At 38.1% G+C, this 24684-nt stretch overlaps 1 protein-coding gene across 4 annotated transcripts in view; it reads right to left on the bottom strand.

The window, feature by feature from the left end:
• Positions 1-873: 873 nt before the first annotated feature.
• Positions 874-24684, bottom strand: part of LOC120092051 (WW domain-containing protein) — an 85059-nt gene continuing 61248 nt past the window's right edge. For all 4 annotated transcript variants that reach the window (XM_090307452.1, XM_039050244.2, XM_090307453.1 and 1 more), the window contains 6 exons: positions 17979-18177; positions 15506-15634; positions 8791-8907; positions 7867-7992; positions 7410-7461; positions 874-1373 (listed from right to left, as the gene is read on the bottom strand). In XM_090307452.1, coding sequence (XP_090163578.1) covers positions 1221-1373; positions 7410-7461; positions 7867-7992; positions 8791-8907; positions 15506-15634; positions 17979-18177 — 776 coding nt within the window. In that variant the 3' untranslated portion in view covers positions 874-1220. The remainder of the gene's footprint in view (positions 1374-7409; positions 7462-7866; positions 7993-8790; positions 8908-15505; positions 15635-17978; positions 18178-24684) is intronic.

Here is a 24684-nt window from a genome sequence, read left to right as displayed (position 1 = left end):
CATATTACTGATAGAAGTCTATCAACAATAGACCATATCACTGATAGATTTTGTTATATTTGCAATTCTTTAAAAATATTATTATACTCTTAATTATTATCCCTAAAAGTGCTACTTATTGCAATTGCCCATAAATTTTATCTTGTCTTTGCCTTGTTTTAAGTGTCTTCATTGGGTATTTTGTAATTAGCTAAAATTGATAATCCATGTAATAAGTTTATTTTACCATATTGCTTTGAGGATGTGGGGATTAAAAGTTGCTAATCTGCAAAAACATTTATAGAAGTTACATTCACAAATTTAAAAGAGAGGTAAATCAAAACCTGAAGGGATTTACATACCACATTGATGATCATTCTATTAAGATAGCTGTCCCAATAATAAACTATTATGGCGAGTAAACAGACAGATCAGACCCATGTAATCACATGCTATCATATAGGAAACATATACTGTAGTTTTTATTTCTATTTGAAATGTTGATTCTCCACCAATAAATATTCAATAAATAATGCCATCTCACTTGGAAGTCGCAAGGAAACCATCCAAAAGCAACCCAACAAGGCAGTGTTCATATTGAAGACTGTTCACCTCACAAACTTAATCCATCTAAATTTATGAAATTTAGAATTGATTAGCTCAACACCGTTCAACTTGTGAAATTAGAATGTAAAGAAGTAAAAATGAGGTATGAAATGTAAGCTTTGAGTTTACATAATTTTAGGATTAACAAACTCCTAAGTTGAGACAAGTAAACTAGCACACTTAACAATAGCAACTCTTTAGAACTTAAAAGTAACTAAATGCTCCGTTGAGAGAAGTAAAAGAAAGGAAGAAAGGAAAAGGAGAAGGTGGAGGAATAAAAGGGTACAATAGGTTCAAATTTTCTACTCCTATCCATTAATCGCATCTTTTGCTACATATACATAAGTTGAAATTTTGCTTCATTGATCGTGTTGTCTTCTATATAAAAGTACATATACAAGGAGTCGTTGAAAAAACAAAGAAAGTCATAAATAGAAGACCTCAAAATGACTCAATAACTTCCAGTTGAATATACGGCCGCAATCCCTTCAAAAAGTGAGATGTGCATTCAATTCATAACTTCAAGTAAGGCTATAAGGTCAAAGATATCTGTCACATCTAAAGTGAAAAGTGCATTTCTACACCACAGAAATAGGGCGTTGCCGTATCATCAAAGCAGAATGAAGTAGAAGAGATCAGTCAGCATCACCAAGGCCATCACTTCCATCTCCTCTCTTGGAAATAGGTGCATAGTGAGAGCTTCCCTTCTTGGTCTGTGAAGCAATTTCAGCATTCTTCCTCAGAACAGCTCCAGGTGATGGGTATGGCCGCTGTTGAAAGAGAGGACCCTGCCATTCACCATGAATGATGGGAAGCATTTATTATCCAATTGGAAATATTTCCATCAAATAGAAAAAAATAAAAAAACTGACGACCAACACAATGAGGATTGGATTGAAGGAACAAGAGAGCAACCCATGTTTTAGCCAGTGTCTAGAGTCAGCACAATGCATCAAACAGACCCAAACCAAGGCCCATTGTGAAGGAAATGTTTTATGATTGCCAGGAAAAAGAACCCAAAAATGTTGGTGGCTGGGAAAAATCCCACGGAAATGAACATGAAGAAAATATGATTATTGTCTTGCAAAGCACAAAGCAGTTTATCATTTCAATTATTTTCTTCTTCATATGTAAATTGTGTATATATATATATATATATTTTTTTTTTGGTAAAAGAAATAATTCATTGATATATATGAGGGGAGAACCCCAAGCAAAGATATTACAATAGAGATCGCCAATTACTAACTAAAAAAGACAAACTAAAGTGAGAGAAAGAGTGCTTTAATTTACACCAAGCAGTAGACAACATAAATTCTAAAAACCGAATAGTAGAAGAACAAGTATCATTAAAAAGTCTTCTATTCCTTTCATCCCATAAGCACCAAAGGAACGCGCGAACGAAGGCCAACCAAATCACCTGCTTAGTACCACCAAAAGGATGACATACTAACACGGAGGCCAAAGCATCGGAAATATTATTAGAAAAAGTGAAGGACCAACCAAAAGTAGGCAATAGAAGATCCCAAAAGCTAGTAGCAAAAGAACAATAGAAAAAAAGATGAACCAACAATTCAACATGCTTATGACACATACGACACCAAGAGGGAGACAAAGACATATAAGGCATACGGCGCTGCAAACGATCAGCAATATTGATGGCACCCTATCTAAGCTCCAAAAGAAAGATTCTAATCCTCTTGGGATATCTGTCCTTCCAAATCACCGAATAAAGGTCAGTCAAAACGAAATCTATATCACCCACCAAAGCAGTCATAAGAGATTTAATAGTAAAGCCTATAGAAGGATCAAGAGGCCACAACCAAACATCAAGGAAGGAACTAAAATGGACAGATGCCTGATGAAGAGATAATGAAGCCCACTCAACAATCTCCAACTTAGTACGATTATGACGAAAATTCAAATTCCAAGTTGATGCAGAAGAGATCCAAGCATTAGCAATAGTAACCTCATGTTGCTGCATAAGACGAAAGGGCCTTGGATAAACATTGGCAAGGATACCATAACTTAACCAAGAGCCATGCCAGAAAGACATAGAAGAACTATCACCAATACGACGTCTAATCCGGTTAGTAATTAGGTCAGCAAATGTATAAATGTACCTCCAAGGAGCTCTGGAAGAACCACTAGAAATAGGTGAGGACCAAACACAATCAGTGGAATAATACTTAGCAACAATGAGCTTCCTCCACAAAGCTTCATGCTCAGATAAGAATCGCCAAGTCCATTTGGCAAGAAGAGCAGAGTTTCGATATTTAAAATTACTGCCAAGACCACCCAATAATCGGGGACGCTGAGAAACCACCCAATTCACATTATGTAATCCGCCACCATTACGAGAACCTTTCCAAAAGAAATCTCTAACCAACTTATCAAGGCAACTAATAATAGATGAGGGGGCTTGAAATAACGACAAATAATAAGTAGGGATGAAAGAGAGAGTGGCTTGAATGAGAGTGTGACGATCCCCTTTTGATATATAAGCATACTTTCAATTATGGAGCTTATGCTGAATTCTCTCAACCATGGGCTGCCAAAACGAAACAGATTTAGAATTGCCACCCCCCAAAGGAAGCCCCAAATAAGATGCAAGTCAGAAACCTCTTTTGCAACCAAAAGAACTCAACAATAGGATTCCACTCAAGATTAATTGGAAGAAAATGCTGACCCATATCTTTTGTGAAGAGAGATAAATAAAATGACAAAAATTCAGTCTCAATGTCATGGGAAAATTTCAATAATGGAAGACTTACAGCGGCGGACAGCAACAATTCTGTGGAAAAATCGGGTATTTTCATCACCCTCAAGAAGCCATTTCATCTTACAACGCTGTTGCCAAGGAATATGATCTTGAATGGTCAGGTTTTCAATTTGTTCATGGAGAAGTCGACACCACATTAATTGATCCTCATTAAGGGCACCTTTATCTTCCAGATCATCTAAAATCGTTAATTGCGAGACAAGAGAGGGAAATTATTAATAGCACTGCACCAGCCCTTATTCCAATCACGAATAATATTTTTCAAACCCTGAAGCTTCATCATAAAACCATCGGCCGACCAGCCATCAATAGGATGGGAATTCCACATATTCTCCACCAAGGAACGGAAAGAAGGCACTTTCAGCCAAGAGTTCTCAAATCTAAAAGGGCAAGGGCCCCAATCAATATTTGCAGAAGATAAAGCCAGTGGGAAATGATCAGATGTAATGTGGTCCAAGCGTTTGAGAGTAACTGATCTAAATTTACCAAGACAATTTTCTGTAAGCAAAAACCGATCAAGAAGAGATAAGTATTGTATAGGACCAGAGCTCGACCACGTAAAGCAACCATTTGATAAAGGAATATCCCGTAGTTGATAATCATATATCCATTGATTGAAGGCATGCATACTAGAGGAAATTGTTCTGTCATATGATTTTTCCTAAGACCATCTAGTGACATTGAAATCACCACCAATAATCCAATTGTCACCTCCCAAACCAGCTAAACCATCAAGTTCTTGCCAAAAATCAGCTCAAAAAGCATTACCAGAAGGGCCATAAATTGTCGAAAGCCAAAAAGAAAACCCATCAAACAATGAAACATGTATTGAGACGGAAAAGTATCCTTGTATAACCTCAAGGGTTGAGAAATCAAGCTCACTCCATAAAATAAGAATACCCCCTAATGTATCAATAGCGTCCAAAGCAGTCCAACCAATAAAAGAAGAGCTCCATATGGAGTTAATCAATGAGGAATCAAAAGATGACAACTTTGTTTCTTGAATGAGGACAATACCAAGATTACGTTGCTTAATAAGCTTCTTAACCAAAGCATGATTCTGCCAAGAATTAAGACTAGGGACATTCAAGTAAGGAACTTCATGGATTCTTAGAGGATCCCTCCCTAATAGTCAAGATGGCAGATTTATCATAGTGCATTGAAGAAAAAAGGCCTTGTAATTCCCTTTGAAGCCTGGGTTTTTTTGCTAGTAGTATTGGTGATTCTCTTTGTTTTTGGGATTAGAAGGAAGGATAGAAGGAATAGCCATAACACATAAACCATGTAAGGACAGGATAGAAGCCAAGGCATGGAGACTAATGGGTAAGGAGGTGAAGCAGATGACAGCTGATGATTAATTGGGTGAAGGACATTTAATGGGGACGGAACCGTGATTAATCGGAGAAGTAGCTGGGGGATTTTGATTAGGGTTCAAATCTGGTGGAAGAGGGGGACGGGAGTGAACTCGCAAATCGTTGACAGCATCCGGTTGATCGCCAAATATGGCCGGGTTGGGCGATAAATGCATCATTTTTGGTGGGGCTGAAAAGATAACCCTCTGTATCAGAACCAGTAAAAGGTAGCTTTGGTTTGTTGGCTGAGATGGAATTTAGAGAACTAAGGTGTAAAGTGGTGCGGCCCAAAGTGAGGGCAGAGAGAGAAGGTTGTGAACTAAGAAGCACGGATACTGACACGTGACACGACGACACGCCGATTTTCAAAAAAGTAGGACACGATACGTTGAGGACACGTTTTTTTTATTAAAAAAAATTAAAAATATGTCGTGCAATGTGTTGTGAAATATTCCATTTAAAGACATCATTAACAACCATATAATTCATGAAAATGATGATAATAGATAAGATGACTAATTGTCCAATGTCATAAGTCAATGACTAACGATCCACCAACATGCCAACTGGCGTGTCGGACACGTGTCGGCAGCATGTCAACGTGTGTCGGTGTCTGACACGTGTCCAACACTGACATTTTGCCATCTTAGGAGTGTTGGTGCTTTATAGGTTGTGAAAAAGAGGGTGAGACCGAATTGGATGGGCTAGTATTATGGATTTGGAAAGTAAAAGATGAGGTTGGCTTGGGTGAATTACTATTGCTAGGATTTACGTCTGAAGTAAGGGAAGGTAAGGGATCGTTTGGTGGGCCCACATAATGGTCAATTAAGGAGAGAGAGGGAGGAAGATTTATATTCTCCATATTCATAGGAGATTCAGCCAAAGAAGGAAGGTTTGTATTCTCCCTAATTACAGGAAATTCGGTCAAATGATCAAGATATGGGGAGAGAGAGGGAGTGACCAAATGCTCAGTTTCAATAACCATTGACTTTCCTTTTTCATTTAGTCGAGAATCAATTAGATCCACCTTTTCAACAGCCCCTTTAATGTTGTTTCCTTGTGGAGAGAGAGGAAAATGTCACTGACCTTGTAAACCGGCGCCGGCAGGTTGAATTCTCACCAGAGTTTCATCGACGAACAACTCTTTTGGTAGATGAATTTCATAAGGAATGAAACCTCGCTTGTTTTCCTCGTTCTTCGGACAAGAAAATGAAAGAACCAAGCCCCAGTCAGTTTGATTTGAAGGTTGTACAAATCTGCCACACATATCACCATGTATCTAAAAATGTCTTCGGTCCAGTGAGTACTTGGGAGATGAAACACATCAATCCAACATCAGTCAATCAAGCCTCCATATGATGCAACCATTTGTTGTTGGAAAGATGATGGTACGGATGGGGAGATAAACTTAAGTTTCAAAGGACCAATGGAAGTCCAATCCGAATTGGCATATAGTTTTTGAGAAATATCCGAACTACAAACGTGCAGCAGAGCTTTATCATTAAAGATGGGATTAATAGTACAACGAGATGATATATAGGATTGGAGAGAGTCATGGATAGCCAGCCATGAGTCACTAACTGCAAACCACTGGACAACCACCATAGCTTGCCAATCAAACTGTGGAAACAAAGGGGCAGAAGAAGGAAGAATACCCCAGAAGTTGATGGGGGAATATCTTTATTGGTCACGGAGAGGGGGATGCTTCTTGATTGACTAGCTGCTTTGTAAGTATTCGAGGTAGTATTGATTGTTGCCTTGATCATTGATTTAGGTTTCCCAAGATAATCTGAAACCAAGTAGAAGAAAGAAAACCATCCTATTTTGTCTTCAATAGCAGGGACAAGGATTATGGATCGGCGGTCAGATTTCTCTAAAAGGGTAAACTCGGCAAAAAAATCATATTTGTTGCTGTGCTTTTCAAGCCAAAGAGTATCACCATCAACAATCAATTTTCTAAAGTATTTGTGGTTGCAGGGATCCTTGAACAAAGATGGAAAATAGGAGGCTAACCAATCAAGTGATTTCCATGAGATAAAGACAGAATGGATGTTGGATTGACTCTGTTCTGAAAGCTTGAAGTGTTTTCCATTAACTGGGACAATCGGTGTTAGGGAGAAAAGTTTCCGGTTAATATGTATCGACTGGATGATGGAAGAAGGGGTAATCGGTGGAGGCTGGGGCATGGTGGTCGGAGACTAGGGCATGGTGGTCGGGGCTAGAAAACGAAAGTTTTATGGTGAGGAGGGGAGGGGAGAGAGGAGAGAGAGGAGAGAGCATTTTTCCTATGAGTTCTGACCTATTGCTTTATTCCATGATATCTGAAAGTATCCGAAATCAAATTCTTGGTCACATCTAAGCACATTATAATTTACTGATTTATCATATGGAATTGGCTATGGAACGAAATTTCTTATATTTGTGCCAGTGTTTGAAGTGGATTTAGTAGCTAGTAGCCTCATGTAATTCGTATTTTGGAAAATGTACAGCCATTCTGGAACATGAATGTTCAGCATTAAATTGTACATGTGAGACTACATCACACGGTCATACATGAAATGATAATTGCGATATTATAAGGTGAAACAGTTGCAACAGCAGACAGCTAAAAGTCTAAAATCCCAAGTCATCTCAATCTTAATCATTCATCGAAGTAAGAAGATTTAACAAAATGATTAGTTACTACTTACTGTAGCAGTGGTATCTGCTGCTCGAGGTTGCACACCTTTTAGACCCACTACCCTGAAAAGTAATAAAAACAAACAATTAAATATCATACTCTACTTCTTGAACAAATTTTTTGAGGCTCTATTTGATAACCATTTAAAGTTCAATTTTTTAAAAATTAAGCTTATAAAAACTATTTCCAATGTATGGGTTTCTTTGTTTTGTTATCTATTTTTTAAAGGATGATTTCAAAATCAAGCCAAGTCTTGAAAGCTAAAAAAAGGTAGTTTTAAAAATTTGTTTTTGCTTTGGAGTTTGATTAAAAATTCAAATATTTCCTTAGAAAAGACGAAAACCATTATAAACAAAATGGGAGAAAATAAGTACCATTTTCAAAAACTAAAAACCAAAACCTTTGTCAAACAGGGCCTATATAATCAATTAGTATTGAACCCAGAAAGCTAATATTTGAAGACCTACCAGCCACCACGAGGAGCATCCGAATAAGCGCTAGGATCCATTGGATCCAATTCATCATCCTCACTGTAGGAACGCTTCCTACTTTCTCGTTTTCCACCTTTCCCTATTGGAGGTTTCCATTTGGACCTGGTAACACATATGCATTAGCTTAATACTTAAATCCTCCCCCTATTTCTTGACAGAGTAATGCATCCCCAACGCCGGAAAGACATGTAGTGGAAACTTAACATTACATAGACTATAATGAAGAAAAGAAAACAGGACGTGTAAAGAGCACCAAAGAGTTTGACCAAGTATTTTGAATTATAAACACCAACCTCAGTTTCATGTCTGCATAGACAATTGTGTCTGCATATTAGGTCATGAAAATATAATGATACTAGAATTAAGATCATTCCGACTGTTATAATAACTAAAATTAAATGTTGCAAAATGAAGAATACATAAGATGGATCTCCAAGGAGGCCACACAAGAGCTGAGGAACAATAATTTTTGAGACTTGGGATCAAGAAGTCAAAGTTAGGGGACAAGTAGACCAAATACTGACCATGGAGAAAACTAGTTAGATGCAGTTTGTTCTACACCATAGTTAGCAAGAACAAGAACAACTGTTGTCAAGGTTATAAAGGATGAAGTTACTCTGTACATAAAATTATTCTTCCCAATCCATAATTTTCAACACAACTTTAGTTGATTTTAAAAATAGGTCGTTAAAATAAACTAAGAGAAAATAACTTCTAGAAAACCATTATCCACAAATATTTTTATTAATATTCGTTTATTTATTTTATTAAAAATATTATGCTCAACTACCAAACAACTCCAAAATATTACAAAATTAGTACTGTATGTCATATTAATATTATATAAGGAAACAGATATACAACTTAGTTTAGTTTAAAGTCAGAAGACTCTTCCATTACCCATCCGTCGCAGATTTTTTAATGGAGGGATCAGCACTATGCTTGATGTTCTCTGTCTTCTGCTGATTACTAATATTGCTGGTTGGCAAGTACTGACACTGGGGGAGACCGAGAATTCTGAAAGTCATTGTGAATAAACATTTAAAAAAAAAAACAAAAACAAAAGTAAAACAATAGCAGTACGTATTACATAATCCATGAGGAAAACCAAAAAATTTGTATGAATTTATCAAGAGTTTGGGTTGAAGAACTGTACACAGATCATAGAAACATCTAAGACTGCAAATTAAAATAATTGCATCTGCAGTATGCCTCATCGATGGATAGATTAATGTTCAAGTAAAGTTCCAAAGTTCTAGAACAGTCACTTGCACACACCCAAACAAACAATGAATAATAACATAACTGACATCTCAATAACGACAACATATTGCAACAAACCTTAACTTGATTTTTCTTTAAGATATGAAACAAACTTTCAATTCAGAGAAAGGTACTGGCAGAATCCGGACAGAACAAATTCTTGATATATCTATAATAAGAGAAGGGAAGAGAAGATGCCTTTGAAAGGAGGCAAATCTGGATGTTAAAAGCTGGATAACAAAAGAGGATAACCACGTCGACAGAACAGGTAAGCGTTAGCTCTATCTCAGTTCAATTTAGTTCTAGGGCGAGCCAAGCAAACACTGAAGGCCTCAAAAAATTAGTTCAAGTTCCAAACTAAAGAAGCAAACTAACAGCTCCACAAGATATGATCAATGTTTTCTACCTGCCTATACAACCCCATCAAAAAGGACGTAAGCCTTGAAATATGTAAAACTCTTAGGTTTGAGAAAGAATCAGAATCCCCTATTCATTCACCAAAGATATGAATATATACAAGTGTAAAATATCACAAAATATTTACAAGAATGGTAAACCCTAACTATAGAATTATAACACTCCCCCTCAAGTTGGAGTATATATGTTAATCATGTCCAACTTGTTACATAGATAATCTATACGTCTTCCATCCAATGCTTTCATGAAGATATCTCCTAATTGTTCTCCAGTCTTCACATATCCTGTAGATACCAATCCTTGTTGATTTTTCTCACGTACAAAATGGCAATCAACTTCAATATGTTTAGTCCTTTCATGAAATACTGGATTAGATGCAATATGAAGTGTTGCTTGATTATCACACCACAACTTTGTCGGTGTGGTGATTTCAAATCCCAACTCAACAAGAAGTTCATATATCCAAATCAATTCACACAAATTGTGCCATTGCTCTATATTCTGATTCTGCACTTGAACGTGACACCACATTTTGCTTCTTACTCTTCCAAGAAATCAAATTACCACCAACAAAAACACAATACCCTGAGGTTGATCTTCTATCTTCTTTAGATCCTGCCCAATCGGCGTCTGAGAAACATTCAATATTAGTATGACCATAATCCTTATATAATAAACCACGCCCGGGAGCAGCCTTCAAATAACAAAGAATCTGTTCCAATGCAGCCCAATGATCAACTGTAGGGCATGACATGTACTGACTCACGATACTTACTGAATAGGCTATGTCGGGTCGAGTCACTGTAAGGTAATTAAGTTTTCCCACTAACCTCCTATATCTTTCAGGATCTTTTAGCAATTCTCCATCTTTTGTGAGCTGTAAGTTGGACATCATTGGGGTACTACATGGCTTAGCCCCTAGCTTTCCTGTTTCAGTCAACAAATCAAGTACATATTTTCTCTGTGATAATAGAATTCCTTTCTTGCTTCTTATTACCTCAATTCCTAAGAAGTATTTCAACATGCCCAAATCTTTTGTATGGAATTGACTATGAAGAAAGGTCTTTAGAGACTGGATACCTAAAGAATCCTTATATAATAAACCACGCCCGGGAGCAGCCTTCAAATAATAAAGAATTTGTTCCAATGCAGCCCAATGATCAACTGTAGGGCATGACATGTACTGACTCACAATACTTACTAAATAGGCTATGTTGGGTCGAGTCACTATAAGGTAATTAAGTTTTTCCACTAACCTCCTATATCTTTCAGTATCTTTTAGTAATTCTCCATCTTTTGTGAGTTGTAAGTTGGGCATCATTGGGGTACTACATGGCTTAGCCCCTAGCTTTCCTGTTTCAGTCAACAAGCCAAATACATATTTTCTCTGTGGTAATAGAATTCCTTTCTTATTTCTTATTACCTCAATTCCTAAGAAGTATTTCAACATGCCCAAATCTTTTGTATGGATTTGACTATGAAGAAAGGTCTTTAGAGACTAGATACCTAAAGCATCATCACCAGTAATCACAATATCATCCATATATACGACTAACAAGATGACACCACCCTCAGATCTCTTAAAAAAGACTGAATGATCTAACCTGCTCTTCCGCATTCCAAAGCTTTCAATCACTTGACTAAATTTACCAAACCAAGCTCGTGGGCTCTGCTTTAATCCATACAAGGATTTACGAAGGCGACACACCGTTCCATTCTCCCCCTGAGCAACAAACCCTAGTGGTTGCTCTATATACACCTCTTCTTGAAGATCACCATAAAGAAATGCATTTTTAATATCAAGTTGATGTAAAGGCCAATGATTGATTGAAGCTAATGAAATAAACAACCCCACAGATGCCATTTTTGCTACAGGAGAAAAAGTATCAGCATAGTCAACGCCATAAGTTTGTGCGTAGCCTTTCGCTACGAGGCACACTTTTAACCGAACAACAGAACCATCAGGATTGACTTTAACTGCAAACACCCATTTGCAACCGATAGTCTTCTTTCCTGCAGGGAAAGAAATTAAATCCCAAGTACAATTATCATCTAAGACAGTCATCTCCTCCACCATTGTGGCACACCAACCAGGATGAGACAAAGCCTCATGAACAGTTTTCGGGATGGATACAGACTCTAAGGATGCAATGAATGAACATGTGGAAGGCGACAAATGGTTATATGAAAAAGAAGAAGAAATAGGATGAGCATATGTACGTTTACCTTTACAAAGAGCAATAGGAAGATCATCATTCGTTTCTGGATCCAATGACGAAGAAGGCTCTAGTATAGGGCATGGAACTAAAGGAAGTTGTCGTGGAGTATAGACCTTAATGGTGGGTGGAAGAGTAAAGGTAGCCACAGGTAGAGATGAATCAGGAAGAGAATCGGAGGGAGAAATAATTATGTAGACAAAGAAATCATCCTCTAATTCCTTATGCTCCCCCTGACTCTTATTCGAAGAGTAAGACGGTGATGAAAAAAATGGGGTATGTTAAAAAAACGTGATATCAGGAGAGACGAAATATTTATTTAGACTAGGACAATAACACCGATACCCCTTTTGGACACGGAAATAACCAAGAAAAATACATTTTAAGGACTTTGGATCCAGCTTGGTATGCTGAGGCTGAATATCCCGAACAAAGCAGGTACAATCAAATATTTTAGGTGGAATGGGAAACAAATGTTGCTTGGGGCATAAAGTATGAAAAAGTATCTCATCGTTAAGAATGGAAGAGGGCATACGATTTATTAAGAAACAAGCTGTGGAAACAGCATCAGCCCAAAAGGATTTTGGAACATGCATCTGAAACATCAAAGCTCTGGTTGTCTCAAGGAGATGACGATTCTTTCGTTCTGCAACCCCATTTTGAGATGGAGTATCGACACAAGAAGATTGATGAAGAATGCCATGGGCATCTAAATAAGACTTGAGTGTATGAGAGAAATATTCCTTAGCATTATCACTCCGTAGGATTTTTAAGAGTACCACTAAACTGAGTTTGAATTTCAGCATGGAAGTTACGAAAATGAGAAAGTAACTCAGAACAACTTTTCATTAAATATAACCACGTAACACGAGAATAGTCATCGACAAATGTAACAAAATACCTAAACCCTCCTTTGGACTCAACAGAACATGGACTCCAAACATCAGAATGGACTAATTCAAAAGGAGCACTAGCTTGTTTGTTGACTCGAGGATACGAACTCAAACGATGAAATTTAGCAAACTGACATGACTCACAATCTAAAGAAGACAAATGTTGAAGTTGTGGACAAAGACTCATCAACACAAAGATAGATGGATGACTCAAACGACAATGCTCTTCAAAGGGAGACGACACACTAGAGCATGTGATGGTCGTAGATGTTTTATGGTTCAAAGATGTAAAGACCTCCAAATTCCCGCCCTTTACCAATAGTCTGTTTTGTCGTAAGATCCTGAAATAAGCAATAACCAGGAAAAAAGGAGACACAACAATGAAGATCATGAGTGAGTTTACTGACTGAAATCAAATTAAACGAGAAATGTGGTAAATTTAAAACTGATGACAAAGAAATTGATTCAGTGAGATGGACGGTTCTTGATCCGAAAATAGGAGTAGGGTTCCATTAGCTATAGTGACATTAGGTGAAGAGGTAGATGTACAAAGGTTAAAGAATAAACTGGGGTTACCTATCATATGGTCTGTAGCACCAGAGTCAATGACCCATTTTGATGTGGAGGAAAGAAGGCATTTAGAAATGTTACCTATCTCTGCGATGGTCGTAATGGGCGTAGAAGATGATGCCCTCAATGATTCTTGATACTGCTGAAATTTAGCAAACTCCTCTGCAAAAATCGTAATTGACTTGTCAAGATTATCAGGAGTAGAGGCAACATGTGCAGAGGGTGATGGCATCCTCTAACCATTATTCAGCAATCTTATGCATTCATGTTTCGTATGGCTAGGTTTATGACAATAATAGCAAACAACACCTCCTGGATTTGATCTCCATGAATAGTAGTTAGATCCATTCAACTTGTGTTCAGTTACTTTTGACACCATAAGAACAATCTCACACATTACTGGTTTCTCATCAGCCATTACCTCAAAAAATAGACACCGGACAGCAGAGAATCAAACCCTAATTTACCGAAGAGATGTCTTTACAAGCAGTGAGTATATCCATATATCCCAAACAAACACACCACCAAGAGGAGCCAACAAAACTGAGGAAACCCATAGAAGACGAACGAAAATCGATGGTGCACGCGCCTACATGCGCCGGCGTGTGGACGGACGACAAAGAGAAACGACCGGCGTGTGAGCCTCACGCGTTGGTCAGGTGGGATCCAGACTTTGGGGTTTTGTAGATCGGCGGCTGGGCTCCTTGACGGACTGGGCGGTGTCGAAATTTTTTTTTTTTTTTTTCCAGCGATGGCAGCTAATGACGGCGAACGAACTAAAGACGACGACTGTGAGCAAAAGTGTAAACTCACCTCTCCACAAAATCCTAAACGTATCACAAATGGGATCTAAATTCTCAAACCCTAAGATTCACAAAACCCTAAGTTTGTTTAGGTGGCTCTGATACCATGTAAAACTCTTAGGTTTGAGAAAGGATCAGAATCCTCTATTCATTCACCAAAGATATGAATATATACAAGTGTACAAAGCATAGAAAAGGAAAATATCACAAAATATTTACAAGAATGGAAAACCCTAACTATAGAATTATAACAAAATACAATCTCAAGTATTAACTCTATCGCGTAAGACCTACCATGCAAAGAATGATGTATGCCTAAAAATATGATCTAGTGTTAACTCTACCATTTAAGACTTGCTGCATAAAGAATTTGACTTTTTTTCTTTCTTTCTTTTTTTAATGAGAAACAGTCGATTGAATTTCATTGATAGCATGAAATTTGACCTTCTTAGACATATTAACCTTCTCCAACAAAGAAAAATTGGGCCAAGTGGAGGAAAAAACAGGGAGGGATCCACCAAAGAAAGGAAAAATGATTTGCAGAGAAAAACCTTTAGGAGGACTTGGGACCCAAAGACGTATTTTTGCCCAAACTAACAATGAAATTCACTACCAAAGAGAAAACAGTTGTAATATCCATTGTTTCCCTATCGGGCTAAGGACAACGAAATTCTAGAGCAAGGAGGAGGAAGAGTTGCCTGAAGAAAAAAAGGCTCAAGCCACCAACATACGGATATAAATAAGGGAAACACCACAACCACGAGCCTCATTATTGCACCCTAAATTACCAACGCCTAAACAAAATAGCTTGAGCTTAACCAAGTGTTTTGCAAAGAAAATGGATCAAAAGCCAAAAAACATGTCCCAGACATGTCGCCAATTTACCAGTTTTGAAAACCAATTGTTGAACATACATTTTGCATGTCAAACACGTGTCCAAAGCATGTTTGCAAATATGTGTCCAATACAGACAAATGTTCGTGCATCTTAACTCAAGATTCATGGACCACATACTTTTAACTCCAAATTTTCCTTATGAATTATTCTCCTCGTGTATTTAAGGCAGCTGAATAAAAGCTCATCCTAACATTGGCGAATCAACAATATATTATACAGTTACTAACTACAAAAAGAAAAAAATCCAATGTGCAAACTTAGAACTTACAAGTACAAAATGATTGAAGACAGTATTAAGTTCAACCATTAGAACACACGCACCAACTATTAGCTAATTGATTCTTTAGACACTTGTAAAGAACATCTTATATAAGAACTTGCACAAATGAAGTATGAAGGAACCCGATCTAATGAACTTCCAACCCTACCTACCATCATCCATATCCACATAGTTCATACATAGTTACAAATAATCATACCACTAATTACAAATAATCATACCAAATACAATGATATGCTACGTCATAGTGCCGAATGATATAAGTGATCAACATACCGTGTACAATGATTACAATAACCCCAAGCTTGCACAAGGCCTAGTCCCCAGCCACAGCATCCCATGCATTTATTTTGCTCAGACGATTGATCCTGCCACCTCCCATTGGTTGAACTTGTAGAAACCCCACTAATGAATTTAGACACCAAAACCAACACAATGAAGAACGAAGTATGAGAACTTATCCAAATAAAAATGCAGTAAGAAAGCAGTTAGTGGGTGCCCATCTTGTTGATCAGCAGATTGTGTCTAATAAACAAGTATCGTGTACGAGAGGAAGTGTGAGGAGAGGGAGGAGGATGCACTAAATGAATGAGTAAGATGTATATAGGGGCTCTTAGTCAGATTCTCAAAGGGGCTGATAAGTAGTATAGCATGTTTCTAATATACAAACATGGAGGGCTTTAGGACGCACTTCATTGTGCAAAATCAAAAAACCTTGAGAAGCCACAAGCTGCTAGGGAAAATAAAAAAATGGATCACGAAATTGATGGGCAACAATTTCATGACCAAATTAGCCTCTCTTCAACTAATTTGGCTCATGTGCAATGACCTATATCTTCAAGGATAAAGCTATAGCAATGCTCATCTTTTATTTAACACCTTATTTATACTTCATTTAACACCCTTTTCATTCATTATAGCTGATCTTTTTTATTCAATAATTGACATTCTCTTTTGTAATCACCTTTAGGTATTTGGGATTTTCCCCGATTTCATTTGTCAAAACATTTTTTTAACTAAAGAAACTTCTCTAACTTCGTACAAATTAGCCCCATACTTGTGATTATACCATTACCTCTCTGACTATTCATTGGTCTAGCATTTTGAAACACATGGCCCTCACTGCCCTTTTGTAGTTTCAAACCATCACTAAAATGAAGGTTCTTTGTTTCTCCCAAAAAAAAAAAAAAGAAGAAGAAGAAGACCAATACAAGCTCAGCCTAGAGAATAACGAAAGTAATGCACTTTCGAGAATGACTCATACAATGGAATCTAGCATTTGGTGAATCCCCTCAATACACTTATTGTGGAAAGAAAAAAGAGAAAAAAAAAAAAAAAGAAAAGAAAAACAATGGGACCATGAGCTTCAGGGCATCAAGCAAGCTAAAAGCAGGAAGACACCACAGTAGACTACTTTTTCAGGGTGAGCAGCTATATTGTCATGGGACTAGGGAGGTTGGTTCTATCGCCGAATTCTCCCGCCATTCTACCTTTTTTGTTAAAAGAAGATAGAAAACTTTTATTGATAAATGAAAAATACAAAAGAAGTTCTCTTCTTTTCTTTTTGTCTTTTTTTCCCCTTTTAACAACAAACCAAATAAAAGATTGTTACTTGAAAATTTACAATGAAAATTGGTTCTGGCCTTCAAAGTCCAGCAAACACAAAGGGACAAACCAAGGGGGACCATACCATGAAAGCAAGCTCTCTGAAGTCCGACCATAAGTATAAATATAAAATAAAAATTTTAAAGCTGATTTCTTTAGTGCCCCGCCAACCCCACCCCCCCCCCCCCCCCCCAATTTTTTCTTTATTATTATCATCCCTTGGCTTATAATAACCTCTTCCAATAGTAATATTAGATCGCTAAAGTGCAGAATCTCATTATCCTTCAAATTTCTACTCAATATAATTTTTCCAAGAATGGTACAAATGATCCCACAAATCAGAAATAAGGCCTCATAGTAACCAATTCATTTTTTGTTTTTGGGTTTTGAATGCTAACCCTATTTCCTTCTCATTTCTTACAATGATTTGCATTTTTCTTAAGTACAGTGGTTGAATTCTTAGCCAAATTCCAAAAACAGAAACAAGTTTTTAAACGCTACTTTTTCTAGTTTTCAAAATTTGACTTTGTTTTTTAAACTATTAGTAAAAAAATAGATAACAAATGAAGAAATTTGGAGTTGGGAGTAGTGTCCATAGTTTTAATTTTCAAAAATACAAAAACCAAAACTCAAATGGTTGCCAAACGAGGCCTAAGCTATTTCGGCTAGAAGTAACTCTGAAATTGAAGGAAATCTGATCAAGGAAGAAGAGCCCATCCAAGCATCTTCAAAAAAATTAGTTATGTTACCGCAGCCACATTTGAAGGCAGAAGAATCTACAAAACTTTATACTTACTAATGCTCACCCAAGGACTCCTTACACTGGTAGCTTTTTTATGACTTTAGAAGAACAACCCAGCTTCAGATTTTGCATGAATACTAACAATCGCTTTATGCCATTATGCAGAGGATTCATGATAAAAATGCCAAACCCATTTGCCTAACAAAGATGTATCTCCCTCCACATAGATTAGAGTAGTCTTAGTAGGAGGGAGAGCAGGGGGACTCTCAAATTTCCATAAATGTATCTCGATATCTCTTTTGATCTAGCGTGTTCACTCATATGCATCCTCTCTTGTACTTTCCAATTTCTTAGTGAAAAAGTCATAATTTTTTAGCATAGATATATCAATATCTCATTTACCTTGTACAATTGCAGTATCTTGAACCCTGCACGAGGGTTATTCCACTTCCACATGTGATGCATTTACTTTGCTCCAAAGTTTGGTTGTTCCAAGACCCAAGAACATTATCATTCGAGTGTGTCAAAGTTGTCTGATGAGATGCAACAGGCGGCTCCCACTGGGTTACCTGGGTTCTCATATTGTAGTAGTATTTAAGGCCTGCAATCATATGCAAAGTTGTCAATGGGGAGAAAACTGCAAATTATATTATTCAGCAACTTTTTTCGGAAAATTTTCCATTGAAGTTAGGAAAACCACCAATTACAACAAGAACATAATAGTAAAAGCATGGTATGAGCATCCCTCAATGGATAATTCCATTTTCAAGCCTTGAAAACTTTGTAAAGAAGATTCATGAGATGCCGAATAAGCAAGTCTTAAACCACAGATTGACCCAAAAGCTTAAGTTGATGAGTGAAGGCAAATTTAATGTTATATCATCTAACACTTCCCCTCACTTGTAGGCTTGAAATATGCAGAAGACCCAACACGTGGAAACCAATGTCAATTGGGGAGGAAATAACACTACAGAGGTTTGAACACAAGACTTCCTACTGTGATACCATCTTAAACACCAATTCACCCAAAAGCTGAAGTTGATAGGTGAAAGGCAAATTTAATGTTATATCATCTAACAGCAAGTTTCCACACAATTCAAGTTGATTTCTCAAGCCTTCAACCTTTAGACTCTCCAAATGAATGACTCATCAAAAAGGTAGGGATGGTGGACAGGACTAAACTTGAAGGCTTTCGATGTTCTAGTTATTAAGTGCTACCTCCAGTTTGATTTTTTGCATCCAGCAACAAGCACTCACAGACATCTACTTGTTGGAACCTCAGCACCTCAGCAAAGAACTAAGGAAAGAATGAATCCAAATATTCAGCAACTCACAGTTGGTCATCCTTTTTTTTTTTATCTTAATTTCGTTTTAAAGGATAAATATAACCAATAGTTAGCAAATTTAAAATGCAAACTACGAAGTGGATGGTCATAAATAGGCCTTAGAAAGAATGGCTTCCACATTGAAATAGAACTTGCTGCAAAAAAGTTAAAATTACAAGACTACCAAACACAAAGAACAGAGAAAATAAAGGTTCAAGAGAAGCAAACTTATACAGTAAAAATCCTAAAATCGCCACTTCATGGTATTCTGCTTTACTCTTCATCATTAGATGTTTCACCACTCTTCTTGTTGTGTTTCTTTGCAAATCTCTGGTGTTTATAAAGAACTTTGGATCCACCCCCCTCTAGTGGAAGTGTGGCAATCGTTCTTGGTTTCTTGATGCTATTCTCATGGGTTTTGCAGGACGAGGATCAAGAGTGTGTTGAGTTTCCTTTGCCTCAGTAACTCACAATTGGTGATCAATCAAATGAATAAAGACAACTAGGCAGAAGAATCTCGAATGGGCTTGAATTTGGACAATATAACCAAAATTTCCAAAAGGAAAGAGCTATTTTGAGCATTTCCTAGCCAAGACAAGCATAAATCATAGCTTGGACAGACTGTCAATAATAAAACCCTTAGAAATAGATGACACTACCTTGGTCTCGTGTCATGGGACTGGAGAATAAATTAAAATAACTACCTAAAGATGTAAGAATCAAGATTCTAGGGTGGGAGGCAGTTGCTTCCTTAAAATTACTCTAACCACTACATACTGAGGAAAAACATAAGAGTATCTTCTCTGTAAATAGGGCAAGTGTATGGCTTGTGTAAGCAGCTCACTCCTTACCCTTGTATCATATCTTGTAAAAAAATGCAAGTAAAATTCTGGAAACAGGAATTTCCGCATTGGTGTACCTTGCCTTGAGTTTTGTGTTGTGTTCTGTGTATGCGTTCCTTGTCCCTTTTTGTTCTAAGCTGCTAATATGTGGCCTTAATGTTGCACAAAGCAGAAAAATTAGCCTTGGATTTTAGGCTTTTAGCCTTGAGGACTTGGATTCTATATTAGATTTGACTAATAAGATAACCTTAAATTTTTCTTACATCACCACTACCACCATCCCTAAATTTAATAGCCTTGAATTTCATAACCAATTTTCTTTTTTTTTTTTTTTTTTTGAAGGAAACAATATCATTCATTAAACGAAATTTACAAAATGGAAAGCGCATCCAATAGAGATTACAAGAAACTTCTCTAGCTGGATATAAGTGTGTTTCGACCTAACTGCTAGAAGGTAAGACATTTTTACACCATTAGAAAGCCAAAAAGAGAGATGAATAAAGCATTTCCTTCGAAGATCTAGCATTGTTTTGGGATATTTATTAGTTCCTTCCATTCCAAATGGACCAAATTGTAGAACAATTAAACTCCTGGCAAAGATTTTTTTTTTTTTATTTCTTCGATAAAAAGCTTTGTTTCCTTTTATTAAAAAATCTACCAAAAAACCTTATTATGTTGCTTGAAAGAGTGGTCTATAAGTAATAAACACGACCAATTCAACATGTCCCTAGGAGGCAACACACTCCAACCAAAAGCTTCAAACAGACAAGCCCAAATTTTAGAAGTGTAGGGACAGTGAATAGTATTGAAAGATAGAAAAGAAGATGAAGATAAGGTTTACGTGGAAAACCCTAGGCCAGGGAGAAAAAACTACGATATAAAGAGTTTTATTAATTTTTGTCACACTTACAAAGCACCTAGACTCAGATATAAAAAGATCTGGCAAAAACCTAAAAATAGTAGAAGCACGTAAAAGGCTAAAATGCCCTTAGGGCACACACTCCTTATTTCAATACTCCCCTCAAGTTGGGGCATAAATATCAATCAGACCCAACTTGCTAACACAAGTGTCGAAGCTCTGTCTTAGTAACCCTTTGGTGAGAAGGGTAACCTGTTGACTTGACGGGAGGTAGGGAATACAAATGCTGCCACTGTCCAATTTCTCTTTAATAAAGTGTCTGTCAATCTCAACATGTTTTGTTCTATCATGTTGCACTGGATTGTTGGCGATGCTGATAGCTGCTTTATTATCACAGTAAAGTTTCATGGAACCATGACTATCCTGGTGGAGATCAGATAAGACTTTCTTCAACCATATCTCTTCACATATTCCTAGACTCATAGCCCTGTATTCTGCCTCAGCGCTACTTCGAGCAACCACACCTTCTTTCTTACTCCGCCAGGTAACAAGATTGCCCCACACAAAGGTATAATATCCTGACATTGATTTTCTATCTATAATGGATCTTGCCCAATCTGAATCAGTATAAGCTTCAATGTATCTATTGTCGTGTTTTCGGAACATTAAGCCCTTTCCAAGAGTAGACTTTAAATACCTCAGAATCCGAGTAACATCCTGCATATGTTTCTCGTATGGAGCCTGCATGAACTGACTGACCATGCTAACAGCATAGGATATATCTGGTCTCGTATGAGACAGGTAAATCAATTTCCCCATGAGACGCTAGTACCTATCTTTATTCACTAGAACCCCTTCAACAGAATCTCCCAGATTAGTATTGACTTCAATGGGAGTATCAACAAGTTTAAACCCTGCCATCCTGGTTTCCCTCAACAGATCTAGAGGGTATTTCTGTTGAGACACGGATATTCAGTTCTTTGATCTTGCTACCTCCATACCAAGAAAGTATCTCGGATTACCAAGGCCTTTGATCTCGAATTCACTTGCCATACTCTGCTTTAATCTGTTAATCTCTGCTATATCGTCTCCTGAAAAAACTATATCATCAACGTAGACAATCAGAACAGCAATCTTCCCAGATTTGGATCTCTTCGTGAATAGAGTATGATCAGAATATCCCTAAACAAAACCTTGGGACTTAACGAAGGTAGTGAATCTGTCGAACCACGCTCTTGGAGATTATTTCAAGCCATATAAGGACTTCCTGATTTTGCAGACCCGATTGTCAAATTTTGCTTCAAACCTGGGGGCTCATATAGACCTCTTCTTCTAACTAACCATTCGGGAAAGCATTCTTTATATCAAGTTGATGGAGGGGCCAATCTCTGTTAATTGCAACTGAGAGAAGGACCCGAATTATGTTCAGCTTTGCTATTGGAGAGAAGGTTTCTGAGTAATCAATCCTATATGTTTGTGTGAATCCTTTAGCAACCAGTTTGGCCTTGTATCTATCAAGAGTCCTATCAGACTTGTACTTGACAGTGAACACCCATTTGCATCCAACTATTTTGTGACTCTTGGGAAGAGTAACAAGATCCCATGTCTTATTTGTTTTGAGAGCTTTCATTTCTTCCACACCAACAGCTCTCCACTCGGGAACTTCCATGGCCGCATGCACACTGGTTGGTATTGTCACAATATCCAAATTGGTGGTGAAGGCTTTTAAACCCAGACGACAAGTTACTGTAAGACAAAAACCTATGCATGGAACATTTGGTACACGATCTAGTCCCTTTTCGTAGGGCAATTGGTATATCAAGGGAGGCATCATAATCTCCTGTTTTTCCAGACTCATCAACACAGGAATGGTGATCATGCTTGCTTATCTGTGGCAAGACCTCATCCTCCTGCGTCTCTCTTGGTGACTCATTATAATTTGTAGGTTTGTCCTCATCGAGAGTCATCCCATTAATTTCACCTCTTTCCGTTATATCACCTTCAACACACAAGTCTTATAATGGTGACTCATTATAATGGTAACTCATTTCAAGACTCATCAACACAAGTCTTGAAATGAAACGTAATTAGGTGAGAAGATAACTCTGTAGTTCAAATCTCTGGTTATTTTACTAATAGACAACAAATTATAAGAAACTTTGGGCACGTGCAGAACAATTTGTAAAACCAACCCTGGAAAAGGAGACAAACGACCCTTTCCAGCAACCAGAGCAAAGGACCGATCTGCGATTCGAATCCTCTCATTTCCAGCACATGGAGAGTACGAGAGGATCGATTAGATGAGCCAGTCAGATGATCAGTCGCTCCTGAATCCAAGATCTAAGTATCTTTTCTCTCAATAAGAAGACTAAGAGATTGACTAGTACCTGACTGAGCATCTGTACTGATTCCAATAGTACCTAGGTCACTCGGGTTGGTCACTTGAGACGAGGAGGCATCATCAACAGTTTCACTCATGAGGGCTCGACCAGACTTTGATTTGTCATTTGAAGACCGACGTTTGCCATTTGGGGGCCGACCATGTAGTTTCCAACATTGATCCTTCGTGTGCATGGTTTCTTACAATGCTCACATATCGGAGGCGATTTGCCACTCTGCTTGTCATTCTCCAATCCGGATGATTTTACCCCAAATGCAGCAGAGTCCACAGCTGTAATCACAGAACCATTCATAGCATTGGTCCTATCGTCCTCCAATCATACTTCAGAGCAAACCTCCATAAGGGACAATATCGGCCTCTGTCCTAGTATTCTACTGCAAACCGTATCAAACTTTGAATTCAACCTAGCAAGGAAGTCATAGACGCGATCAGTCTCCTCAATCTTCGAATACTGGACCCCGCCACACGAGCAATTCCAGACAATTTTCTGGCATAAATCCATCTCTTGCCATAAAAAAGATAACTTATTGAAGTACGAGGTTACGTCCATGGTTCCTTGTTTACACTCATGGACTTGTTTTCTCAATGTATATAGACGCGAGGCATTCTGTCGTTTTGAATAGAGCTTCTGGACTGCTTCCCAAATGTCTCGAGCAGTGGCAGAATACAGCAAGAACTTTCCGATCTGAGGTTCCATGCTGTTAATCAATATAGAGCGGAGAAGAGAGTCCTTTCCCTTCCAGGCACATTCTTGAGGGTCTCCAGGGTTTGGTCTTGGTATCTCACCAGTCAGATATCCGAACTTATGTCGCCCTTCAAGGGCCATTTTAACTGATTGAGACCAGGAGAAATAATTCTGGCCATTCAGTTTTTCTCCTATAATTATTCCTGTAGAGTTTCCTACAGAACCAAATAAGATATTTGCAGCAGGTAACTTAAGGAAGACTGTTACCGAATTTTCCGTACATAGCGGTAGACTAGAAGATAAGTCTAGGTTAGGGTTTGTCTGAAGATTGGATGGTGTCCCACAGAACGCCCTAAGTACTGCAATCTGTTGTTGGAGACTAGCAATTTGTTGTTGAATTCCAACCGGAGTAAAGCCCAGTGATCCAGGGCTTCCATGACTGATTGACCCAGTTGGAACAAAGGCTATAGAGTGCTGCCCAATCGGAACTAAAGAGGAATACTGACCCGTGGGCTCGGCGGCGTGGATCTGAGTCTGGAACGGGTATGGCAGGTGCTGCGGCCGTGGTCTAAACGAGCTGCAACCTGGAGACCATTGGAGAAGTCAGCCGCTACGCTGAAGCTTGTCGGAGGCAGGACTAAAGCCGCAGTGGAAGAGGGGTCAGATGCGCTACCGTTTGTCGAAGACCTGACTGGAGCCATGCTGGAAGAAGGGTCAGACGTGTTGGGATAACGTCTGAACAGATTGGCGCGCTGAAGCCCGTCGGCGCGCTGGGGATCTAGGCCAGTTGATGCGTACCGATAGCGCACTGAAGCTCCGAAGCGGCTAGTGCGCGATCAACTAGTGCTCTCCGAACGGTGGCTGGTGGATCTGGTGCAACTGAGTTCCACTAGTCTACTCTCCGAATGACGGCTGGATCTAGTGCGACGCGACTGGGCTGATCCTAAACAGCTGCTGTGACTGGATTGGGTTGAGAATCGACTGAAGGTATTGATC

This window comes from Benincasa hispida, chromosome 11, assembly GCF_027475165.1.
Source record: "Benincasa hispida cultivar pf3 chromosome 11, pf3_genome.v1.1, whole genome shotgun sequence".
Taxonomy (NCBI): Eukaryota; Viridiplantae; Streptophyta; class Magnoliopsida; order Cucurbitales; family Cucurbitaceae; genus Benincasa; species Benincasa hispida.
The sequence above is the reverse complement of the archived record's forward strand: the minus strand, read 5'-3'. Positions and strand labels throughout refer to the sequence as shown.